Source organism: Amia ocellicauda, chromosome 8 (genome assembly GCF_036373705.1).
Source record: "Amia ocellicauda isolate fAmiCal2 chromosome 8, fAmiCal2.hap1, whole genome shotgun sequence".
NCBI lineage: Eukaryota > Metazoa > Chordata > Actinopteri > Amiiformes > Amiidae > Amia > Amia ocellicauda.
The window spans coordinates 33,629,938-33,654,975 of record NC_089857.1 but is presented as its reverse complement, the minus strand read 5'-3'; the positions used below and the strand labels follow the sequence as shown (position 1 = coordinate 33,654,975).

Here is a 25,038-nt window from a genome sequence, read left to right as displayed (position 1 = left end):
GATAAGAATGATATAAGAATCCACTTATTGAAAAGTTTTATCAAATTACAAATGTACTAATTTGTGTTTTGTTCTGTTTTGTTTTGTTCAAATCTTTGTTTTGCCCTTTCAATAATGGATTCCAATCACTTCCTGCTGGACCACAATCTTCCTTCCTGTTGACAACCATTACTGTGATGGATCAAAACCTTTTGCTGTCACCTGCCCTGGTTTCCTCCAACCTATCTGCCTGTCTGACCAATCAAATCCCACTGCACCTACCTCCTTCGATTCCCCTGTCTCTCTTGCCTGATCTCTGGAAAGCAAATGAAGAATCTTGGGCGGAAGGAAGCTTCTGTGTGTTAGTGAAAAAGAACAATCTTTGCCAGAGAAAAGTACTCCAGCAGTTGTGTTGTAGAACATGTTCACTAAAAGGGTGAATGGACCTCCACACGGTTTTGGTTCTTGTGTATGCATTTCTAGTGATAATTTATAAGAAAAGCTGCCGCCCTGTTTTTATAAGGGAATGGGCGAACTGTGTCAGAACTTAAACAAGAGAACAACTACAACACACCTACCTTTTCTTTACTGGGACATGTTTTCAGGGTTTACCATCCAGAATAATAATTGAAAAAAATATTGTCGGTATTTTGTGACCAAAGCATCGATGCCAAATTTATTTTTATGTTTCAGAGTAGAGTCCATAGTCTATTTGGGGCCATTCTTCCAAGGAAGACAGATCTCCTATTTCTTTTCTTCTTCAGTTTGTTTCTTTGATTGCTACCAATTTTATGGTGAATATGTTGCAAAAAATACTGTGGTTAAGAAAAAAAACAACAGTTTGAATGCATCCAGTTTTGCGTAGCAAATAAACATGGAAGCAAACTTATAAAACATGAAAAGGTTGCTAAGAGACGTATTTAATCTTGGTGAGATGGCAGTAAGGTGTAAATTGAAAGCATGTCAGTTCCAAGTAAGCAGTTCTCTCATCTTTCACCAAAAAAAAACTTTCAGCTTTCTAAACAATATCATTAAACAATGGGAACTGATGATTTAGAGGAGTTTCCATATAATCTAGAAACCAATAATTAATTGACATGTTGTCTTTAATGTTTTAGATGTTTGTATTCTTGTTCCTCCTTTAACTGAAACACAGATTTGAAGGCATTGCTCTGTCAAAGCCTGGGATTCTTTTTATTAAGTGACCTTGGTTGTTATTCCTTGGAAACTGTTTATGTGACTTTGAAGTAAGTATCCAGAGTTTATGACAAGGATCCCTTCTTGTAATCGCAAAGGGAAAACCAAATATTTCAAACTCTGTAGAAGTGGAATTCTGATGCTTGCTTCAAAAACTGGTTCCCGCATGGTTAACGCTCAGAATACCTGGATTTGTACTGTCCCTCTAAACACTATTGCTCTGTGTTAATTGCCATTCCATTATTGTTGAAAAGAAGGTACACTGTACATAGTTTGAGATTCAAATGCAAATGTTTATAGTCCTAAACATTATTCCAGCATAATTCCAATATTTGAGCTGGCCATCTTTGTTTATCTTGCTGTAGGTTTTTTTATATAAAGTTTCTTACAATGCAGAGTCATTAACCCCATTTACCTCAAGATTTATCTGTCCACAGTACTGCACAGTGGTTGCTTCAAAACCACTTTAGTCAATGTGAATAATACCGGTTTGTTTTTTTCTTTTTTCTTTTTGTTCCCCACAAACCTTGATTTTAGTGTTTTGGTGATCTACAATCAAAATATTCCTTTAAACTCAAAAGGCACAAATGTGTCTCCATCAGAAGAGATGTTAATGTTAAGATAATCCTGTTGTTACATTACTCCTCCATTTGTCCCCATGTCGTCTTTTTCTGAACATGTACTTCATTACCAGCCATAAGCAAAATAATGCAGCCAAGGAGTTAATGACACTGAAATACATATAAAGGTGGGAAATTGACAGGTTATGAAGATCTGCAGTAATAAAGGAAAATGGTTTCTTTGATCATGTCACCTGGATGTGGGGGTGGATACGTTTGCTTATGGTTCTATTCCTGTGATGCATCCTTCCTGACCACCACTCAGAACTCAGCTTCTCCACAAGAGTCCTTCACAACAACACAATATTAAGGTTCTATATAATACAATTTCCATTATGCTGATTTCCATACAGATGTCTTTTAATCTGAGTTGGACTGGAGTTGTATTGCCAGGCGCCTTAAAATAAAAACTAATTCTAAAGTTAAACTAAAAACTAAGATGGATTTATCTCTCAAACACCTAGTTACACCTGCCTAAATTCTGCACATATCAACCACTATATTACATCACAAATATTACTTCCCCTTGAAAATGATTATTTTAATCAAAGGCTGATTGCTGATCTTGTAGACAACCTAATTCAATATCTTCTGTACAGAAATGACATGATCTTGGTACAATGAAGTATCCATATGCGCATAATTCCTGAAATAGCTATGTATTGGAACTATTCAGACTATGTCTTTGAAGAAAAAGACTGGAGTACACTCATTCGTTTACCATTATCTGCACGAACATTAACTGTGTGCGAGGTTGTTCAGTTCTTTAGAAACCATGGGAAGTGCTGCTTTTGGTATCATTGGTAAAATGCATTTTTTTGTAAACTGCTTTAAATTGCAGGGAAAATATGCAAAGGATCACACAAACAATTACATTTCTTAATTTGTATTTATTTATTTATGTTTCTGAGCTGTTGGAGAGCAGCAATCTTAATCTAAACAAAAATATATAAAATAAGGGATATTAAAAAGACTATATATCTAGCATACTAATCCTGGAATAATACCTTTTAGAACCTTGACTTTCTATTTTTACAATGTTTTAGATTTGAAAACATAACATTTAAATTTGTCATTTTGCAATGCCTTAATTTTGGCAAGACCTTGTATATTGGAGAAAATAAGAAAATAATATTTAATCTTACCCAGGGTGTGGAAGAACACTAGTGATGAAAGACTTTATAATTTTGTTTTACATTTTCATAAATCCACAGCAACATGCCCCCCCCCCTTGGCACACCATTAAAAAAAATAGCTGAGTGGTCCAAACATAACTTGGCATCACCACTGTTCACTTTACATGATATGTGGCCTTGAAGCCTCAGAAAGTAAAAAGATTGAAATCCTTTCTAGGAGAACCGCTACTATACATTGTGATACAGAAAGCTGATAAAGCCTGAAAGAAATAAATACTATCAAAATACAAAAAGGATTGTGGGCAATAATCTGCTTCATAATGATATTTAAACGATTAACTAGAATAAATGTGAGAAGTCATCAGGCTCTCTAAAATTAAGTTTGAATTTGTATTGTTTTTTTTATAGCTCATTACAGCTATTCATTAAAGAAATTAAGGAGGTAAAACCAAAAATAGATAGACATGAAGTGGAGAAATTGGCAAATTCCTACTGTAGATCACGTAATTTTCTGAAATGTTACATGTCTGGTCACACACATCTCGGTGCATGCATCTCTGTAAATACAGAATACCGGTACATACAATATGGCTGTGGCTTCATTGATGCTTGTATTGTGTGGTGAATTGAATTATGGATTATATACAGATAAGCTTTTCTGTAGAGGTTATATGTCTACCATTGGGCATTAGCAAATATTGACAGGTGCTAATCAATTTCAGTAAGTGAAATAAACTGGACTGTTGCTTAAGCATTACCTCATGCACTTACCACTTGGACTTCAGTGTTTCTATAATAACACTTACATTGTAGATGGAGTACATGGCTGCTTTGGAAGTATTCTCACGTGTGAATGCAAACGTATTGTGGACAACACTATGATATATCATGTTCTGAGATCTAGTTTTTACTCTGAAAACATCCAGTCTTATATGTTGGGCTAATAATGTCATTGGTAGGGTTTTGACTCATTTGTGTTAAATACAGTGGCTTGTACATATGGACTCTTATGAATTTTGGGGAGGATTGATTTTGGAAGATGCTACATTACAAAAACAAACCACAGTGAATATAATTTTTTTAAGGGTGCAAGTGTTCAATTACATGCTTTATTTATATAATGGAGATTTTGAAATATTGAGAAGTGTTATTTACTCTTCTGTTAGAACATGTTTATGAGTTCCAGAGTTGTACTGTTTTATTATATTGCTGCCTCATATTTTATACCATTTGTTCTTTAATTTTATTATGTATTCATAATTAAAGTATTATGGTTTGTAAAGAGTCTTTTTAAATACATGCAAAGTCAAATAACTAATATTAAACAGAAATAAATATATATATAAATATGTAGATCATAGTTTACTTTAGAGAATAATATCATATTGTTCAGTCTGTCATGTTTATTGAGAAATACTGTACATTTGTAAAATGCTCAGAGTCACAATTGTAAGATATGAGTCCAGTTGTAATTGATAATGGCCAAAAATCACTGTTTTTTCTTATTTTTTAAATTAAATAAATATTAATTTCATTTGACAGTAGTTTTACTGAACTGATATTACAGTTCCTGTGTAGATCAGTGTATATGACAACTTCCTATGTTTCAAGATAATAGTAGTTTGATAGTACACATTGTAAAATGAAAGTGGTATGAGTACTTTTTAATAATGACAACTTAAAATAAAAACTATTTCTAAAAAGGATCTTACAGATTTTATGCTATCTGTTGGGTTATTTTGTATTATTCTACATTAAACATTCTTGAATTGTGGGCTGGATCAGCTATTTTAAAATAATGATGAATACTTGTTTCTGTTATCAATCAGTATCAATGCACAACAGCTGCACAAATGCATTATCAAAGTATAAAGACATTGGGGTTAATAGGAATGTTTGGATGTGTTCTGCAGCAAAGGTTGGTTAAGATCTTGAGGAATCCACCTTCAGGTTTATATACAATTTAAAGGCACATTTCTCCTGTATTTCGTTTGGAGCATATTAGAGAAGCATCCACACTGTATCTCATGGAAAACCTTATCTACTTCACTGTGGCTGCTAAAATGTCATTCTACATTTCATGTTCACTGCAAAATGTAATGACATGAAACTCATCAAAGTGAAGGGAATTCTGAATGTGGCCTTTTGCAGTTGCTACAGTGTCAGTGCGGATTGTGGCTTTCATGTTGCCCATTAAATGTTTGATCTATATTCAGAAACACATTTCTACTGGCCTATGATTACAACACTTTTGAATTGAAAAAGGAAAAACAAAATCCAAATATATGACCAATTATCCTGCTGAAAGATTTATGTGACACTTAATATTGTTTAATTATTATTATGCTTGTTACACTGATAAATTGAGGGTAAATGAGTGGTTAATGCATTATGAACATATTCCTTGGTTGGTATCCCAATGGTTTCCTGCAGGTACTAAGTTTCAAGTTCTGTTATTTGATTTAAATAAAATTATACTTTCACGTTTGCTGTTACATAGATACAGCGGGTTGTGCTTCTTGTGTGAATGGTCTCAAGCGATGGGCACAGTTGTCTGACTGTAGTCTGTTCTGGGCTGAGAGTCTTCTGCAGAGCCTGCGTTCATGGTTTTCAAAGTTGCAAAAATAATGTTATAAAAATGAAGGTGCTAAACAGGATTTTTTTTGTTTTTGTTTAAGAAATATCACTGAAGTTCATGCTTATTGCAAATTAATATTTACTACAATTTAGAGGAAATGTCAAAGGCCTAGCCTGTGTCAACATATGCTTTTATTTTAGGGCCACATAGAAACAGTGCTTCACTTTGGCATGGCAAACAAATTGAGATTAAATATGGGTCTCTGAGAATACATTTAAAGGAACCACATTGGCCCAGAAGTATGAATTACTACATAGAATACCAGTTACACTAGACTAATGCCTTAACAATGAACAATAACAGCAATTATTTTTCATGTGCCATTTATGCATTATTAAAATTTCAAGGCCTAAAGCTCCAAATCTTTGCTGTTTTTATGCTGTATCCAGTATCCCTGCCTTTATCTCTTTATATGCAACAGTGCAACAGCACTTCTACAATTTCACCAGCTCTTATTGAACTATGTCCAACAGACTTAATTGCGGCAAAGCTTTCTAAGGCCTGTGTAAATGATCTGTTAAAGACCTTTTGAGCTCTGTATTACAATTTTGTTTGATTAATGACTGTTCTGATAATTCCATATAATTCCAAATCTCTTGCAAATAAACACTAGCTAACATTATAATAATAAAAAGTTTGCACTACCTAATTAAAAAATAATATGGAAGTTAATGTGAAAGTTAGTGTTTCTGTAGCGACTGGTAAATGGCAGCAAACTTGAAAGGGTAGGATAGTAAAATAAAAATATTATCTAACATAGAATATTGTATTTCTGTAATGGAAAACTAAGATAAAAGTGTGATCTTTAAATGTTAGGAGTCAAAATCAGAAATTTTATTTACATCTAATCTCTCCAACAGGGTTATACTGATTATAATAAATACAGCTCTTTGAACAGCCAAGTAAAATGTCTTGGTGAAAGCATAATTCAAAACTGAAAGAAAATAAAAACCTTGTGGACCTGTGTTCTTCAAGCTATGATTAGTACAAGTGATTGTGGACATTGTAGTCCAAATGCAAAAATGGTCCGCTATTGTGACCAAAAAGGAAAACTGGAGGGAATCCATTAAGTAAGGAACGTGTTTCAATTAGCCTAAATTATTTTGTGTGTAGACAAGCTAGCGATCACTTTGAAATAGTAAACATGGATATTTGTCCGCTGACCCGGCAGTCAAGAACCAGGAGACAACTGAAAATGGCTGCCATGCCAACTGTGGAACTATTTATGTAATAACATTTGTACATAATGCTTCCCCAAGGCATACCACATGATTGTACATCAGGTGTATGGGGATATGTATTGGTAATGTTAATGGTTATTAAAAATATAAATTTTGCAGTGTGCAAGCAGGAGCAATAGTAAGTAGAGAGTATCCGTGGCAACCAGACTCCATGTTGCGTACGTTAAACGTATAATAAAACTCAAACGGAAAAATACATGACTCTAAAAATGTGTACAACCTGAAGTAAAACCTTAATGCCACACACACACTGAGTGTGATGTATCAAAATGAAAATGTATGTGAAATGTTAGATAACATAGTAGTATACAATCAAACATGATTTATTATATTTGTTAGGTGCTACCATTTCTACTGCTATGATGATTGCATTGATCCATTATGAAACTCAGACTCAGATTCTGAAAATTAAAATTATACAGAATATGTGCCAGAATTCCACTTCTCTACAAAAAGGTGTGTAAAAGCTGAGCACAACTATACGCTATGCACAATGACGTATTTATAATGAAAAAATGAATGTTACATTCTTCTTCTTATGATTATTACCTTATTATTTGTCATATCAACTGAAGTCAACACTGTCAGAATGACAGCTGTAAGACTTTATATCCAAACAGATTTCACAAATGATCTCTGTGGAGGTATAGTTAACAACTGAAAAGGGTGATTGACCTTCTAAGGCTCCAGCTCCTCTGCACTTCAAACAGTATATTTCAGGGTTTGTTTTTATGAGTTTTAAGACCAGTAGCCAAGGCAATGATAATCAATTGAATAATTGATACATTTTTGAAAGTTATTGCAGTAGTAGTAGTTCATTATTACCTTAATTACAGTACTTTGTTGTTATTGATGACTTTGTTAAAGGAAGGCTAGAGAATGTGCTCACTATCTGAAATCATTTTTTTCACAATGAAGATAAAAGTAAATCATTTTGTTCTAGCCAGAAAAGGCTTTAAGCTGCAGTCTACTTCAAATCCTGCAAGATGGAACAGAGATAAATAGAAATAATCCATTGTCAGTTTCTAGTTTTCACCCATGACAAAGTATTTCTGATCTAAAGTACATTAGGAATCAACAAGTGTCATTGTTCTCTACTGAAATTGTTTCTCAGAAAAGCAACTAAATGATAATTACAGACTCCATGATAAGAACTCTTATAACTCTTTCGAAGTCTTTCAGGTTTGAAAAACAAACACAGACTCCCTTTAATGTCAACCAAAACCAATGTAGAAGAATAATGAACTTCAGGGACTTTGAGTTGGAAAATGTTTTATTTATTAATTCCCTAAATAGTCAAGTATGTGACACACACTTACACTCACAAACATGAAGTTCCCTTCCAATTTCCTTATAGCCTTGAACAAAAAGGTATTCTGCACACATATTTGAAGGCAAAAAAGTGCATATTTTGCAAAAATAAATAGTTGTTTGTTTGAAGCACCTATTGCTCTACAGGGGGTAAAGGTAAAATGAAGCAATTTGTAATTGGAGCTTTTAAAGATGTGTCTTGTTTGGGAAACACTGGGGAGATGCCCTTATCTTGCGGTTCATGGGAAGGTCAGATATATTGCATGTAATTTTGTACATCTTAAAGGTGATACACTCTTCTTTTCTTGTCACTTAATTACTTCTTAGCTGTGAGAGTCAATATGAACCTGAAGGGTGTAACTCATGACATAGAATAACAACTCATTTAGACTGTTGAATTCTTGATTTTTGTATTGAGTGTTTTTTTTTAAATATTATTCCAGAATATAAATTAAATACTTTCATATTTAATCTTTTCAACTATAATGTTTGGTCTATGGATTCAGTCTTCACCTGTAACAGGAGGCAATAGGTGCTTTCACACTGACATTTCTGAATCAGATCAAATGCATCTGTACATTTGATCATGCACACTAGCACGTAAGTCCTGACTAAATTATATGTACACTACCGGTCAAAAGTTTTAAAACACCCCCATTTTTCCAGTTTTTATTGAATTTAAGCAGTTCAAGTACAATGAATAACCTGAAATGGTACAAAGGTAAGTGAAAAACTGCCAGAGGTTATAAAGAAAATTAAAAAATGTAGGTGTTAAGCGCAGCTCCTGTGCACAGAAGTTACTCTGTATTCCTACAATGCACACATCATTTGAAAGCTTATTCTCTTGGCTACCAGCACCTTTCATTCTCAAATACATCATTCAGATGGACACAGATCACTCAGATGTCTTTGTAAATAGGCTTATTTTGTTCAGAACATCCTAAATGTTTAATCCAGTATATATTATCTTATGTTCTATCAAACACAGAGAAGTTTGGATCCAATTATGTAAAATCATTGTATATTAGTACACAGTACGCAGAGTTTCCATCTTGACTTTTTGAGCTCTCTACAGGTGTGTGTTGATTCTACCAAAACGTGGATGGTCTTGTTTGAATATGTCATAATTGTCAATATTTTCTGAGAATTTGTATTCCTACTCAGAATGCAGGGGGAGTATAAAGACCACATTTTTTACATCAGAGAATGCTTCACATTGTTAGATACCAAACACTTGATAAACAACACAACAGTGAAGAGTACACATGGGATTAAAGAGAAGCACACAGATTTAGTGCCCCCAGAGGGGTTTGTCAGTTTAAGGTGTTAAATTTTCTTAAACAAAACAATTCCATGTTTTCTTTTTTATTTCCAATTGTTTATTCATTCTATGCTTTAATTTCAGAGTACATTGAGACATTAAACTGTGTAAATTTCAATTAAAACTGGAATAATGGAGGTGTTCTAAAACTTTTGACCCATAGTGTATATATATAATTAGTAATTTAGAACACGGAGCTATATCAAAAACTAAAGTAAAAGTAAAACAACAACTTGCATATTGTTTCACAGCTGAAACATTTAAAATAAAAATACAATGATGTATATATTTGCTAACATAAAATAACAAGCAATTTAGTGTTAATTTTAACCAGATTTTATTTATAATAGGGAAGTGTTCTCTTATCTGTTCTATTAATGTGATTGGTGTTTGTCTGCCACCTGCCTTCAAAACAAACACCACCGCACATTGAGCCGGTAGAGTATTTACACTGCCAGGAGCAAATACTACCAATGTATTTCATCTGTATCTGTACCATCTGCCCCCAAAGGTACTTTTGATCAAATCATTGACCGTTTACACTCATTTACATTTCTGAACAGGATCGAATGCTACCAATGCAATTGATCCGGATCAGAAATGGCAGTGAAAATGCACCTAATGTTCTTTTGGAAAGATTGAAAAGGTGAACCTGTGCAATATATCTATATTTTTCAAATACCTGTTAATTTCCTTCTCTTCTGGTTAGTGCTCCATTATAGTGGGGATAAAAAAGAAGAAAATATACAAAATTATGATATTTTGTCAGTCAAGATGTTAACTTATCCTGTGTTGGGCTAAATATTTCATGTGCAGAATTTATTTGCGGGCCAAGGAGTCCTAGTACAATCTCATATCTGTAACTTGTCTTCACCTGACAATCAGACCTATGGAGTCGGAAGCTGAAGTTAGCAGTGTTTAACGGCATCAGTCTGTAAAAGGTTATACTGAATGTGGTCATTCCTCCATGTGTAGGGCAGAATTCTGTTGTCGGAAGTTTAAATTTTTTCTTCTACCTCTCTATTTAGCATGTTTACTACTTGGCTATGAATGAGACTGAAGCCATTCTTATTTTTTGAAGAAATCTCTTGTACACATCTTTATGCTCTAAGAAACAAAATAGTGCCAAAACTAAATACATGTTTTATTAGTCTTTTTAGTTCTAGGAGAGATTTAATTTTGTTATGATTATTATTTGGAATGTTGCTTCTTTTATGGTCTTTTTCTTTCAAGCGGTGTGTACTGCTTCCTTTCCTTTATGCAATAGTTTTAAAATGTTACATATGGAGTGGAGATGAGAGGTTTTCCATGAGGTACTGGCAAGCAGAAGCTGAAGAAACAAGTCTTGACATGTTCATCCTAGCCTAAGGTTGACATTCTGTAAGTCATTGCTATCTTGATTTGGTAATAAGATGATCCAAGAAATTAGTGGGTTTGAGTATTAAAATGTGATAATACATTACATTTAAAGAATTCTATCAAAGACAAAATATTCACATACATATTTTGACATTTGTCAGGTGAGTACATAGATGAACACGGAAAGTGTCATTTGTGTGATGCAACATGTTACAAGTGCACAGGACCTGATAAGGAAGACTGCATTAGTTGTACTAACACAAGGTAAGCCCTACTTTTTCATTTACAGATTGTCCATGTAGATGGATATTGCGATATGTCTAATTTGCTCTTCAGCGCTATAATATCATGTTTAAGCAGCCTTTTATGTCTATAAAATAGTGTTTGATTAGCATCTTAAGATGTTACAAAATAATACATACAGTGCATCCAGAAAGTATTCACAGCGCTTCACTTTTTCCACATTTTGTTATGTTACAGCCTTATTCCAAAATGGATTAAATTCATTATTCTCCTCAAAGTTCTACAAACAATACCCCATAATGACAACGTGAAAGAAGTTTACTTGAAATCTTTGCACATTAAAAATAAAAAACAAAAAAAAGCACATGTACATAAGTATTCACAGCCTTTGCTCAATACTTTGTTGAAGCACCTTTGGCACCAATTACAGCCTCAAGTCATTTTGAGTATGATGCTACAAGCTTGGCACACCTATTTTTGGGCAGTTTCTCCCATTCTTCTTTGCAGGACCTTTCAAGCTCCATCAGGTTGGATGGGGAGCGTCGGTGCACAGCCATTTTCAGATCTCTCCAGAGATGTTCAATCGGGTTCAAGTCTGGGCTCTGGCTGGGCCACTCAAGGACATTCACAGAGTTGTCCTGTAACCACTCCTTTGTTATCTTGGCTGTGTGCTTAGGGTCGTTGTCCTGTTGGAAGATGAACCTTTGCCCCAGTCTGAGGTCCAGAGCGCTCTGGATCAGGTTTTCATCAAGGATGTCTCTGTACATTGCTGCATTCATCTTTCCCTCGATGCTGACTAGTCTCCCAGTTCCTGCCGCTGAAAAACATCCCCACAGCATGATGCTGCCACCACCATGCTTCACTGTAGGGATGGTATTGTCCAGGTGATGAGCGGTGCCTGGTTTCCTCCAGACATGAGTTCAATCTTTGTTTCATCAGACCAGAGAATTTTGTTTCTCATGGTCTGAGAGTCCTTCAGGTGCCTTTTGGCAAACTCCAGGCGGGCTGTCATGTGCCTTTTACTGAGGAGTGGCTTCCGTCTGGCCACTACCATACAGGCCCGATTGGTGTAGTGCTGCAGAGATGGTTGTTCTTCTGGAAGGTTCTCCTCTCTCCACAGAGACACGCTGGAGCTCTGTCAGAGTGACCATCGGGTTCTTGGTCACTTCCCTGACTAAGGCCCTTCTCCCCCGATCGCTCAGTTTGGCTGGGCGGCCAGCTCTAGGAAGAGTCCTGGTGGTTCCAAACTTCTTCCATTTACTGATGATGGAGGCCACTGCGCTCATTGGGACCTTCAATGCTGCAGACATTTTTCTGTACCCTTCCCTAGATCTGTGCCTCGATACAATCCTGTTTCGGAGGTCTACAGACAATTCCTTGGACTTCATGGCTTGGTTTGTGCTCTGACATGCACTGTTAACTGGGGGACCTTATATAGACAGTATGCCTTTCCAAATCATGTCCAATCAACTGAGTTTATCACAGGTGGACTCCAATCAAGTTGTAGAAACATCTCAAGGATGATCAGTGGAAACAGGATGCACCTGAGCTCAATTTTGAGTGTCATTGCAAAGGCTGTGAATACTTATGTACATGTGCTTTTTTCAAGATTTCAAACAAACTTCTTTCACGTTGTCATTATGTGGTATTGTTTGTAGAATTTTGAGGAAAATAATGAATGTAATCCATTTTGGAATAAGGCTGTAACATAACAAAATATGGAAAAAGTGAAGCGCTGTGAATACTTTCCGGATGCACTGCATTTTCTCTTTTGTTTACATACTTTAAAAAGTAATTCACATTTAAATGATTTACCTAACAATTGTATTATAAAGCTATTTGTTTCTTAAATTGTTCATTAAGAATTAGTTCCAGCATTATATGTATGGACCAATTTCAGGCCCTCAGAATTGTTTACAAATACATTTTCATATATATATATATTATACATACATACGTACATTCATACTGTGCAAAAGTTTTAGGCAGGTGTGAAAACATGCTGTAAAGTAAGAATGCTTTCAAAAATAAACATGTTAATAGATTATATTTATCAATTAACAAAATGCAAAGTGAGTGAACAGAAGAAAAATCTACATCAAATGCATATTTGGCATGACCACTCTTTGCCTTCAAAACAGCATCAATTCTTCTAGGTACACTTGCACACAGTTTTTGAAGGAACTCTGCAGGTAGGTTGGCCCAAACATCTTGGAGAACTAACTACAGTTCTTCTGTGGATTTAGGCAGCCTCAGTTGCTTCTCTCTCTTCATGTAATCCCTGACAGATGGATAAGTATCTGCCTGTACTTCTCAGCATTGAGGAGACCATTAATTCTGACCAAATCCCCAACTCCATTTGCAGAAATACAGCCCCAAACTTGCAAGGAATCTCCACCATGCTTCACTGCTGCCTTCTGCTACAGCCAAATATTTCAAATACATTTTTCTGCACCGCCGTTCTTGTGTTTTCGTGCATATTTGAGTTGCTTGGCCTTTTTTTTTGGGCCACAAGTCTTCCACGAAGGCCACTTCTGACCCGACTTCTCCGGACAGTAGATGGGTGTACCAGGGTCCCACTGTTTTCTGCCAATTCTGAGCTGATGGCACTGCTGGACATCTTCTGATTGCGAAGGGAAGTGAGCATGATGTGTCTTTCATCTGCTGCAGTAAGTTTCCTTGGCCGACCACTGCGTCTACGGTCCTGCCTGTTTCTTTGTGCTTCTTCAAAAGAGCTTGGACAGCACATCTGGAAACTCCTGTCTGCCTTGAAATTTCTGCCTGGGAGAGACCTTGCTGATGCAGTATAACTACCTTGTGTCTTGTTGCTGTGCTCAGTCTTGCCATGGTGTTTGACTTTTGACAGGAAACTGTCTTCAGCAGCCTCACCTTGTTAGCTGAGTTTGGCTGTTCCTCACCCAGTTTTATTCCTCCTACACAGCTGTTTCTGTTTCAGTTAATGACTGTGTTTCAACCTACATATTGAATTGATGATCATTAGCACCTGTTTGGTATAATTGTTTAATCATACACCTGACTATATGCCTGCAAAATCCCTGACTTTGTGCAAGTGTACCTAGAAGAATTGATGCTGTTTTGAAGGCAAAGGGTGGTCACACCAAATATGGATTTGATGTAGATTTTTCTTCTGTTCATTCACTTTGCATTTAGTTAATTGATAAATATGATCTATTAACGTCTATTTTTGAAAGCATTCTTACTTTACAGCATTTTTTCAAACCTGCCTAAAACGTTTGCACAGTACTGTGTGTGTGTATGTATATATATATATATATATATATATATATATATATATATATATATATGATATCGGAAAGTAACATTTTTTCCTGTGTTACCATAGATATTTCAGTGAGGGCCAGTGCGTAATTTCTTGCCCCAAAGGGAGGTTCTTGTCAAATGGCCAGTGCCTTTTGTGTCACCACACCTGCAAGGAATGCAATGATGAAGAACCATATAACTGCATGAGCTGTGATAGAGGTGAGAGGATGTCTGTGTTATATATTGTAGTAAACGCATTCAAATTGAACAATATATATATTAAAATAGACTTTTTAAATGGAGACAGAAAATACATATTAATTGTAATTTCTAATGCAGGTTTGCTTTCAGAGGATAATGTTTGTGAGAATCACAGCAACTATTTCTTGAAACAGTACTGCACTTACAGTTATGTGGTCCCCTTCAAGCACAGAAGTGTTTCACAAAATGTGACAAAACACAATGTGTTGAACTGAATAAATCTGTCTTTAATTAGTTAAACCTTTTAACCGTGAAGATCAAAAGATACAGCTGAATATATATGCACACATCCCACCAAGCCTTCAAATATGGTTTAACTACTGGAGACAAAAGCCCTGGTTGTCCTGACAATTTATTTATTTATATATTTGTTTCATGTTATGTCTGGATAGTTATATTCAAGCTGTTAGCTCTAAAATTCAGCTTGTAAAGTCACACGGGTACACAATGTGCAACCAACTTGATTGATACAGTACACAGAATATGAGGATTTAAGAGTTTTTCAACATAATAATTACCAAATTCAATCTAGATTTGAAAAATATAAGTTTGAATAAAATAACAAAGTACAAAATAAGTTGTTTAACTATAATTTATTTAAATATTTGGTATTCATCAAATTTGCCACATCATAGCTTTTAAAAAGTTATATAAAAGTTAATTTCTACTCACAATGAGAAGGGCATCTTCACAGATATAACCATGTACATTTAATTGTTCAATTCTACACCAGGAAGAAAGCATTTGTAGACAATGGAAAAACATTTCAAACTCTAAGAAATAAGTACAGTGCAAAATTAAATATTCATGCATATAATGCATTCTTTGGAAAACTTGATTTCCATATAAGAAGTATGACTACAAATGGATCCTTTATATTCCTGGTTTAATATTTTATAGAGGTTGGTTTGAAAATTGGAATTTCACATGGTATGGCAAGCATTCGTTGTGAAACTCTAGAAAGAGGTTCTGTTATTGTTCTTGTAACACAAGGACACATCCTCAAGGTCAATTAGTGTTTGGAGTATGGAGCACACATTGCAGAGAAATAGCTTTAACATTTGCACACTTTCACTGCTGTGTGTCCTCTCTCTTGGTCCCTGAGCTCAGAATATGTATGGAAGAACATTGCATCCTAATTATTGTGGTGCCCCTGGGAAAACAACTCATCAAATATTGTCATTGAGCAGTCCACTCTTTACAGGTTTGAAAGTAAAAGTTATGTTTTTGTTGTGTAATTCCCACTCACTGCTATTCCCGCACTACAGTTATGTGGCAGCAGTGTAGAAAATATATGCCAATCAATCAGCCAAAGATTATACGTTTTTAAGATATATGCAATACTTGATTTCTTAGGGTGATATAAAACAGATTTAAAACAGTCTCAAAACATGTAGAATACGCCTCAAAAAAAGTTGAAGGGGAGAACAGGACACACAAAGGGGGAAAAAGTCCCACATAAGCTCAGAAAAAGATTATCTGTTCAGTGGCAGCATTTTACAAAGAATGAATATGCATCATCAAATGTGGAGGGAGCTGTGTAAGTGATATCTGATGTTTCAAATCATTTTCAAGCAGAGCCAATAAATATTTATTAGCAGGAAAATATAGGGAATGCAAAAAAGTAAAGGATAGTAAATAATAAAAGCCATTTATCAAATGTACCCTGTGTATATAAGATGTAAAGTGGATTCGGATTGGTAGCACCAAGATCCAATGCATAATGAAAAAAATGAACAGGCAATGCACAGATGGAGGTGAAAGAAAAACCTTGAGTTTATGAAACACAATCATTTCATAAGTCTAATAACTAAAAGTAGAAAAGATGAGAGACCGCTGACTTCAGCTATAGTAGCAGACATGACAATGTCAAATCAGCATGAGGAATAATTTAAGTGATGAGACACAATTCACCAGGCAACAAACACTGAATTTATAATGTATTTGTACCACAGATGTATCCATTCTATGATTAGGTACACCATAAGTATACTTATGCATACTATACATACACTTTGTGTATACTGTACCATACTTGTAGTGTGTTCAGCTATATTTATTTTCCATGAGGATTGTTCTTGAGGTCAGTGAATATACTGTAAATAAATACATAGGAAAAGGTGTTTATAAGAAAATATAACCATGTTGCCACATTGGCTTACTTTTTTGTGTCTTCTCCAGATAAATTCCAAAATGACCGCTACCTATTTAAAGGCCAGTGCAAAGAAACCTGCCCTGAAGGCTACTATCACTCTGCTGAGAAAACCTGCAACCCCTGTCCTCATAAATGCAAAGTGTGCACCAGCACTAACAGATGCTTAAAGTGTGACTCAGGCTTCTACCAGGATAATGGACTCTGTGCAAAGCTGGAATGTGGAGTCGGTAGGTTCCCTGATGTTTTCCACTTTATGTAGCTTCATGAAATCTTGTGCACTGCCAAGTTGCAGTGTTTCACTGCCAACTCGGAGAGATAAAGTCCAGAACATTTTTATCAGGTTGGCCAGACCTACTGAAGCAAAAATTATCCTCATCCCTGTCCTAAGGCGTATTTCTGTATGGTTACAGGCTAGCTTATCTTTACAATTTATTCTATTAAACAATGTATTTAGTGTAAGGTGACTTCCAGAGATAGGGGGTTATGTGGTAGGCATGTGAGAAGGTATGGGTTATAACCAAGTTTCCTAGTTTTACATAATTTGTTTTTATCATCTGATAAAAATGAATAGAAATAAGTTATTTTCCCATGATTTAAAATATAATGTTAAAATGAAGTATTCCTAACCACAATATACACAAACACCATGAATTAAAGCATTTAGCATTTAAATGGAACATTAAAGTGAAAATGGCATTTATAGTTTATTCTTAAATTAGTTGCTATCTTTGTCAACATTTTGGTTGCTATTGAACTATAGAGCTGTGGCATTCCAGCCAAATTATCATGTTTTAGACATTGGTGTTGAGCACAGAAAAGCCAAAATGTATTAGTTTATTAAAGTATATTTAGGCACTGATCACAAGAGCATGATGTTGTGTACAGCATCCAAAATGTACTCAGTGGTAAGATAAACATTCAAAATACATTTATCAGCATAGCTCATAGATTTAAAAAAAAATACAAAATGCATTTTAAAACATTCTCAGCAATCAGCATTCTCAGCACTTATTTTTTTTTTAAGCAAATGGATTTCTACAAACCTTGGTTATGACATCTGAAACAAATGATATGGACATTTACTGTAAAACTTGTACATCCATTACAAACATCTTACCACAGCTGTGATTGCTGGTAGATGTAAAGGTAATATAGTTGGAATTATACTACAAATTGCATAATTTTACACTATTCCTTAAGAGAGATTAATTGTAAACACTGTTTACTGTTGCTCCTTACTGTGCTGTACGCATTCCCAAAATATGACTTCCTCATAACTATTATTTGATATTATGATTCACATATCTTGAATCATAAATCAACTTGGAAATAGAGACAAATAAATCTTAATTTCTTGCAGCTGAGCTTCAGCATCATACAGCGGAAATGTGTGTGTGTGTGTGTGTGTGTGTGTGTATAGATAGATAGATATAAAAACATGCTCTTACTAAAATACTGATGTCAACAAAAGATATGTTGAGTGTATTGATATGTTTATTCTTTTTGCATTTTATTACATTAGAAACACTCTACACTGTTAAATTATCTTATTTTTTCTCTGTCCTTTTGCTTAAGGGTACAAATTCCTTTAACTTTCCATTGCTATAATCTGCACCGCCGAAGACATTAACAAAACGTCTTATTATCCCAAGCCTTCAGCAACATGGTGGGTTTTGTAAAATGAAAGCCAAAATGTGAATTTGTGAAATATAAATGAGGTTTTAAATTAAATTCCTCATTTCAGTATCCGTGTGTCTGGTAGATACATAAAACAATGAGGTATCTGATAAGACACAAAAGATTGTCAGATGCAAATTAAGTCTTTGATCAAGCAATGTGGGGGGGGGGGAGCGGAATTCAAGTTATATACAGACACACTCAACCACACTAACACAAATACATAATCTGCGGTATTCACACAGCTAAAAAGCATTTAATTCTGCAACATTAAATGCTTGCCTACAGCTTAAGCCTTTTCCTTCTAAGATTAAACAAAATGTACTTGTACTGTTGACCTCAATTATAGCTTCTGATATCTGTTTAAACAATTATTTCTAGGATAGGTATTAATTAAACATGCATGGTTTAAAATAGTGCTGTTTAATGCTGCAAATTCTCTTTATAAGTGACTTTGACTGCATCTTCTTCAGGAAGTGTTTTGGTATTTTTAGTGAATTGATATTAAATGCCATAAGTATGGGTATAAAACCAGAGAAAAATAACTTGAAAAAAGAATGAATAGGAATGGCTATTAGAATTTTATTTCAAACATAACAAGAATAATGGTTGTTTTAGTTGTTTTATTATTTCAACAATGCATACTTCAATTCCACATGGTTTTCTTGTAGACATTGATGTGTAGCAAAACGATCTTGTTTTAAAAAATATATATAATTTGGGCATGTTTTTTTTGGGTGGTTTGTCAAGTTTATATGCGGATCATATATTGTATTTCACAGAATACATGTTGTGCATTTAAAATATAGTGATACAGCCTTCTTGTGTCATAAAACAAAACTCAAACTCTGAATCTTATTTAGTTTAATAATATAAATACAAAATTATAATCTGTCTTGAATATAGCTAAAAGATATTTGCTTTCAGACGAAACATAATATCAGTAAGCCTGTGTAAAATTCAAATTCCTTTTTACCATCACTTCTGTTGTCAATAAGATAATACTATGTGACACTATACGTACAGATATATGAGGAAAAGATACAGTGCCTCATAAAACTGTATTTAAGAGTTGATGATGGCATGACAACGCTGTCAAGACAGTCATATATCATTTCTCTAAATAGCAGGCATTTACAAGCGTTCTGGATAACTACCAATGAGAATATAGTCTGTCCTTATTCACTTGCACTGTACCGCCTCTGCAGGTGAAGTAGAGGACCTGGACTATGGGGACTGTATGCCCTGTGAGGAGGGATGCCAGACGTGTGAATTATGTAAGTATCTCCGTTAACAATTTCTTAAGCTTTTTTGATCCCAAAGTCACCTTTGGCAACGTGTTGAATCCTGAAGAGCAATGGAGTGCCAAGAAAACTAAAAAACGAATTTCACAGAATTCTCCCAATGAGATTTTCCACCTCATTAATAGCCATACGACCCACAAAATGCTCAGTATAAAAACACAAATATGATGAGCTTGCCAAGGACAATTTGGCGTCAGGGCAAAATATGGCAAAACAGATTATTGATTTTTAAGTGGATGCAATAGCTCCGTATTAAGTCTCAGAACTGTCTTTCTCACTGCAAGTTCAGTTTCCCCTGTCACTTCAATTGATATTCTATACACAGAAAATAATGAAATGAGATTATCCCCACAAAGAGAGTACCTCCATCTGGCACAAGCACAGGCACAGCCACAGCACTAAGATAAGAATTGCAATCATACTTGTGATGAAGACAGACTGCTACATCCATTAGAGTGATCAAAGAACTTGTATGAGGTCCTTCAGTCTGGAAGTCGCTGATAATTTTTCTCCCCAAACTGCCTTCCCTGTGAACAGATGTTTATCAATAATTTTTCCCTTTAATGTTCCAACTCTTAGTATCCACAGGCTACTGTAAATGATATAGTTTTAATGACAATAGCTATCTGAATGCTTTTTATACATTTCATTAGTCTATATTCACCTTTCATCTTTTTTCTGTTTCCTGGGTAAGACATGCTGTAGTCAATTCAGGATGATATGGAAACTATTGTAAGGAACAGCAGTTGACAGTGATTAAATAAGAAACATGGATTCTGTGGCCCAATGATTGTTGCTCTTACATAGCAAGTCTTCATTAGCCAGTAGTCATACCTCTATATTCATCTACAGTAAACCGGCAGGAGGTTCATCGTACTGTAACAGGAGTTGTGGATAGAGCACAGTATCACGTATGATTCATATTTTCAATGCAATTCACAGGGTGTATCTGTGCTTTTCAAGATTTTAATAAGGCGTTACTATGCTTTTATTTTGACACTGGTATTTTGCAGTGTTAATATTAATGAGAACTCTTCTGATATGGAAAGCCAAGTTCTATGTCTGTTAGCCATTTCCCGAACTTGCTTCTTTTCTGATTAACACACAAGTAGAAACTTGTTTAACCCAACTTGAGAATACTTGTTCTTCATTGCTTTTTAATCCTTGCAATATTCAGTGAAATACAGTTCTCTCCTGGCTGATTCTTGGAATTGCCCTTAAGCGGTTTACTTTTTCTTCCCCCATTTTCTCACATTGTGTCATTGTTATTATAGGCACCACTACTGTGCACCTGGGTACATTTGAGTTTATATATACATTAGGATTGTGGTTAGATTTAGGATTAACATTAGAGCTGATCTACTTAAATATACTAAATAAAAATCAATCCACCAGTTACCCCCCAATCAAAATGTTAAGAATAGAATCAAATGAATGGAGTTTAGCCTTATAGTTATAGCAATAGATGTATATACATATACACCAGGCAGGTACTTAATCATATAAAGTGTTGTATTTACTTAGTGTTTTCCCAAAGCAAGAAATTCAACCATCCAGAAGTAGACTACAATAAACTATAATATCCTGCTTGAACTGAATTATTATAGCCCAATTCCCCAACCACTCCAAAATATATTTGATTTCTAGTACTTCAACAATGACAATTTATTTTTTAGCTCCAAGACTACATCATTTGATGTACTTCTGCCAATGTCAAACTCATGCTTTCCACAGTCTTGTCACTTACACACACAGTGCAGTAATGGGCTGGAGAGCCATCAGTAATACTTCTGCACAGTATGAACAACAACTCACTTGTCCCTCACAATCCACAAAATGTGTTACTTTAATTTGTTTAACTACAATTCTATTTGATTCTGCTATAATGTAATCAAGACATTACTTAATTTAGACATCAACTACAAGATAACCATACCACCTGCCTTCTATAACAACATCTGCCTGGAAGTGATAAAAACTGATTTAATTGCTTCCTTGGTAGCCTTCTAATCTGGATTTGAACACTGAAGAGAAATGCCCTGCGGCAACTGCCTTTTGAATATCCAGATCCCACTCACTAAAGACTCACACTGCTGCACTGAACCATAGTCCACACTCAGTCATTCACACATACATACATACATAAATACATACATGTAGGTCTTGTATTTTTTATGAACTGCATATTTTCCTATGCACTTGTGTAATTTTGAACTTTTGATTTTGTTTTGATCTAAACTGTATTATTGCACTTTTGTAATGCTCTTATATTTTGTCACCGTGGATATGGGCGTCTGCTAAGAATAATAATAATAATAATAATAATAATAATAATAATAATAATAATAATAATAATAATAATACATACATACATACATACATACAGTACATAAGAATATAAGAACATAAGAACATAAGAAAGTTTACAAACGAGAGGAGGCCATTCGACCCATCATGCTCGTTTGGTGTCCATTAATAACTGAGTGATCCAAGGATCCTATCCAGTATATTTTTAAATGTTCCCAAACTTTCAGCTTCTACCACATCCCTGCGGAGTTTGTTCTAGATTGTGACAACTCTCTGTGTAAAGAAGTGTCTCCTGTTTTACGTTTTGAATGCCTTGAAGCCCAATTTCCATTTGTGTCCCTGAGTGCGTGTGTCCCTTCTGATCTGGAAAAGCTCCTCTGGTTTGATGTGGTCGATGCCTTTCTTGATCTTGAAGACTTGGATCAAGTCCCCACGTAGTCTCCTCTGTTCCAGTGTGAAAAGGTTCAGGTCCTCAGTCTCTCAGTAGGACATTCCCTTCAGACCTGGAATAAGTCTGGTTGCTCTCCTCTGAACTGCCTCTAGAGCAGCGATATCTTTCTTGAAGTGTGGAGCCCAGAACTGTCCACAGTATCTAGATGAGCTCTAACTAGTGCATTGTACAGTCTGAACATCACTGCCCTTGTTCTCAATTCTACACTTTTGACAATATACCCTAGCATTCTGTTAGCCTTTTTTTTATTGCTTTCCCACATTGTTTGGATGGAGAAAGTGAGGAGTCCACATAGACTCCTAGGTCTTTCTCATGTGTTACTTCATCTAGTTCTATTCCTCCCATAGTGTAATTATAGTGGACATTTTTGTTACCTGCATGTATTACCTTGCACTTGTCCACATTGAATTTCATTTGCCAGGTGTTGGCCCACAACTGAATATTATCTAAGTCCCTCTGAATAGCCTGTGCTGCCAAGATTGTATCTGCTGAGCCACCTATTTTAGTATCAGTACTGTGCTTAAGTTTTAGACAGGTGTGAAAAAATGCTATAAAGTAAGAATGCTTTCAAAAATAGATATGTTTATAGATCATATTTATCAATTAACTAAATGCAAAGTGAGTGAACAGAAGAAAAATCGAGATCAAATCCATATTTGGTGTGACCACCCTTTGCCTTCAAAACAGCATCAATTCTTCTAGGTACACTTGCACAAAGTCAGGGATTTTGTAGGCATATAGTCAGGTGTATGATTAAACAATCATACCAAACAGGTGCTAATGATCATCAATTCAATATGTAGGTTGAAACACAGTCATTAACTGAAACAGAAACACCTGTGTAGGAGGAATAAAACTGGGTGAGGAACAGCCAAACTCAGCTAACAAGGTGAGGCTGCTGAAGACAGTTTCCTGTCAAAAGTCAAACACCATGGCAAGACTGAGCACAGCAACAAGACACAAGGTAGTTATACTGCATCAGCAAGGTCTCTCCCAGGCAGAAATTTCAAGGCAGACAGGAGTTTCCAGATGTGCTGTCCAAGCTCTTTTGAAGAAGCACAAAGAAACACGCAACATTGAGGACCGTAGACACAGTGGTCGGCCAAGGAAATTTACTGCAGCAGATGAAAGACGCATTATGCTTACTTCCCTTTGCAATCGGAAGATGTCCAGCAGTGGCATCAGCTCTTATGGAAGACTTGCGGCAAGAAACTATACCTCCGACATGGAAACAAGGCCAAGTGACTCAAATATGCATGAAAACACAGGAACTGGGGAGCAGAAAAATGGCAGCAGGTGCTCTGGGCTGATGAGTCAAAATTTGAAATATTTGTATGTAGCAGAAGGCAGTTTGTTCGCCAAAGGGCCGGAGAGCGGTACACGAATGAGGGTCTGCAGGCAACAGTGAAGCATGGTGGAGGTTCCTTGCAAGTTTGGGGCTGCATTTCTTCAAATGGAGTTGGGGATTTGGTCAGAATTAATGGTCTCCTCAATGCTGAGAAGTACATGCAGATACTTATCCATCATGCAATACCATCAGGGAGGCATCTTTGGCCCCCAAATTTATTCTGCAGCATGACAACGACCCCAAACATACAGCGACAGTCATTAAGAACTATCTTCAGTGTAAAGAAGAACAAGGAGTCCTGGAAGTGACAGAGACCTGATCTCAACATCGTCGAGTCTGTCTGGGATTACATGGAGAGAGAGAAGCAACTGAGGCTGCCTAAATCCACAGAAGAACTGTGGTTGGTTCTCCAAGATGTTTGGGCCAACATACCTGCCGAGTTCCAAGTGTGCAAGTGTACCTAGAAGAATTTATGCTGTTTTGAAGGCAAAGAGTGGTCACACCAAATATGTATTTGATTAGATTTTTCTTCCGTTCACTCACTTTGCATTTTGTTAATTGATAAATATAATCTAATAACATGTTTATTTTTGAAAGCATTCTTACTTTATAGCATGTTTTCACACCTGCCTAAAACTTTTGCACAGTACTGTACATAAATACATTTTACAAATTTAGTTCTGGTATTACACTTATGTATAATTCTCCAGTTTAAAATGTAACTTTCCTTGGCTAATTATCATTGTGTATTACACATGTTTGTTTGTCTGGTAGGATGTTATTGTTACTTTTCTTTTATTTAGAGACTTTCCCCTATGTAATTTTCAGAAAGAAAGTAGTAAATTATCAATTTTATAGTATAAGGCCTCCATCTGGTGGCAGATGAAAAAACTGATTTTGTTTTCTGTTGATTTTCCAGCTGACCCAAGGAACTGCTCATCTTGTGTCGAAGGGTTTTACACGTAAGTTTGTATATTGTTTTCTACTATTTAAATGTAATGTACTTAAAGAGAATATTGAGCCATCTTTATATATGTAATGTACATATTTTAGTTCTTTATGATATCATTTCTGTGGGAGCGTATGAATTAAGGGGTTCATAGAAAATCCCATCTGTCATATAGTGTTTAAATATGTGTTTCCTTAATGCATTTTCAAATCCAAATCACTATTACATATATGTTCACGTAATACATTGACAAGTACAC

General features: G+C 35.3%; 1 protein-coding gene across 4 annotated transcripts in view; it reads left to right on the top strand.

The window, feature by feature from the left end:
- Positions 1-25,038, top strand: part of pcsk5b (proprotein convertase subtilisin/kexin type 5b) — a 117,824-nt gene that overhangs the window by 83,648 nt on the left and 9,138 nt on the right. For 2 of the 4 annotated variants that reach the window (XM_066711133.1, XM_066711132.1), the window contains 5 exons: positions 10,964-11,066; positions 14,410-14,546; positions 16,770-16,970; positions 19,629-19,697; positions 24,750-24,792. In XM_066711133.1, the coding sequence (XP_066567230.1) occupies positions 10,964-11,066; positions 14,410-14,546; positions 16,770-16,970; positions 19,629-19,697; positions 24,750-24,792 (553 nt within the window). Of the gene's footprint in view, positions 1-303; positions 4,639-10,963; positions 11,067-14,409; positions 14,547-16,769; positions 16,971-19,628; positions 19,698-24,749; positions 24,793-25,038 lie in introns of those variants that run through there. The other 2 variants (XM_066711135.1, XM_066711134.1) reach the window with 2 other exon arrangements.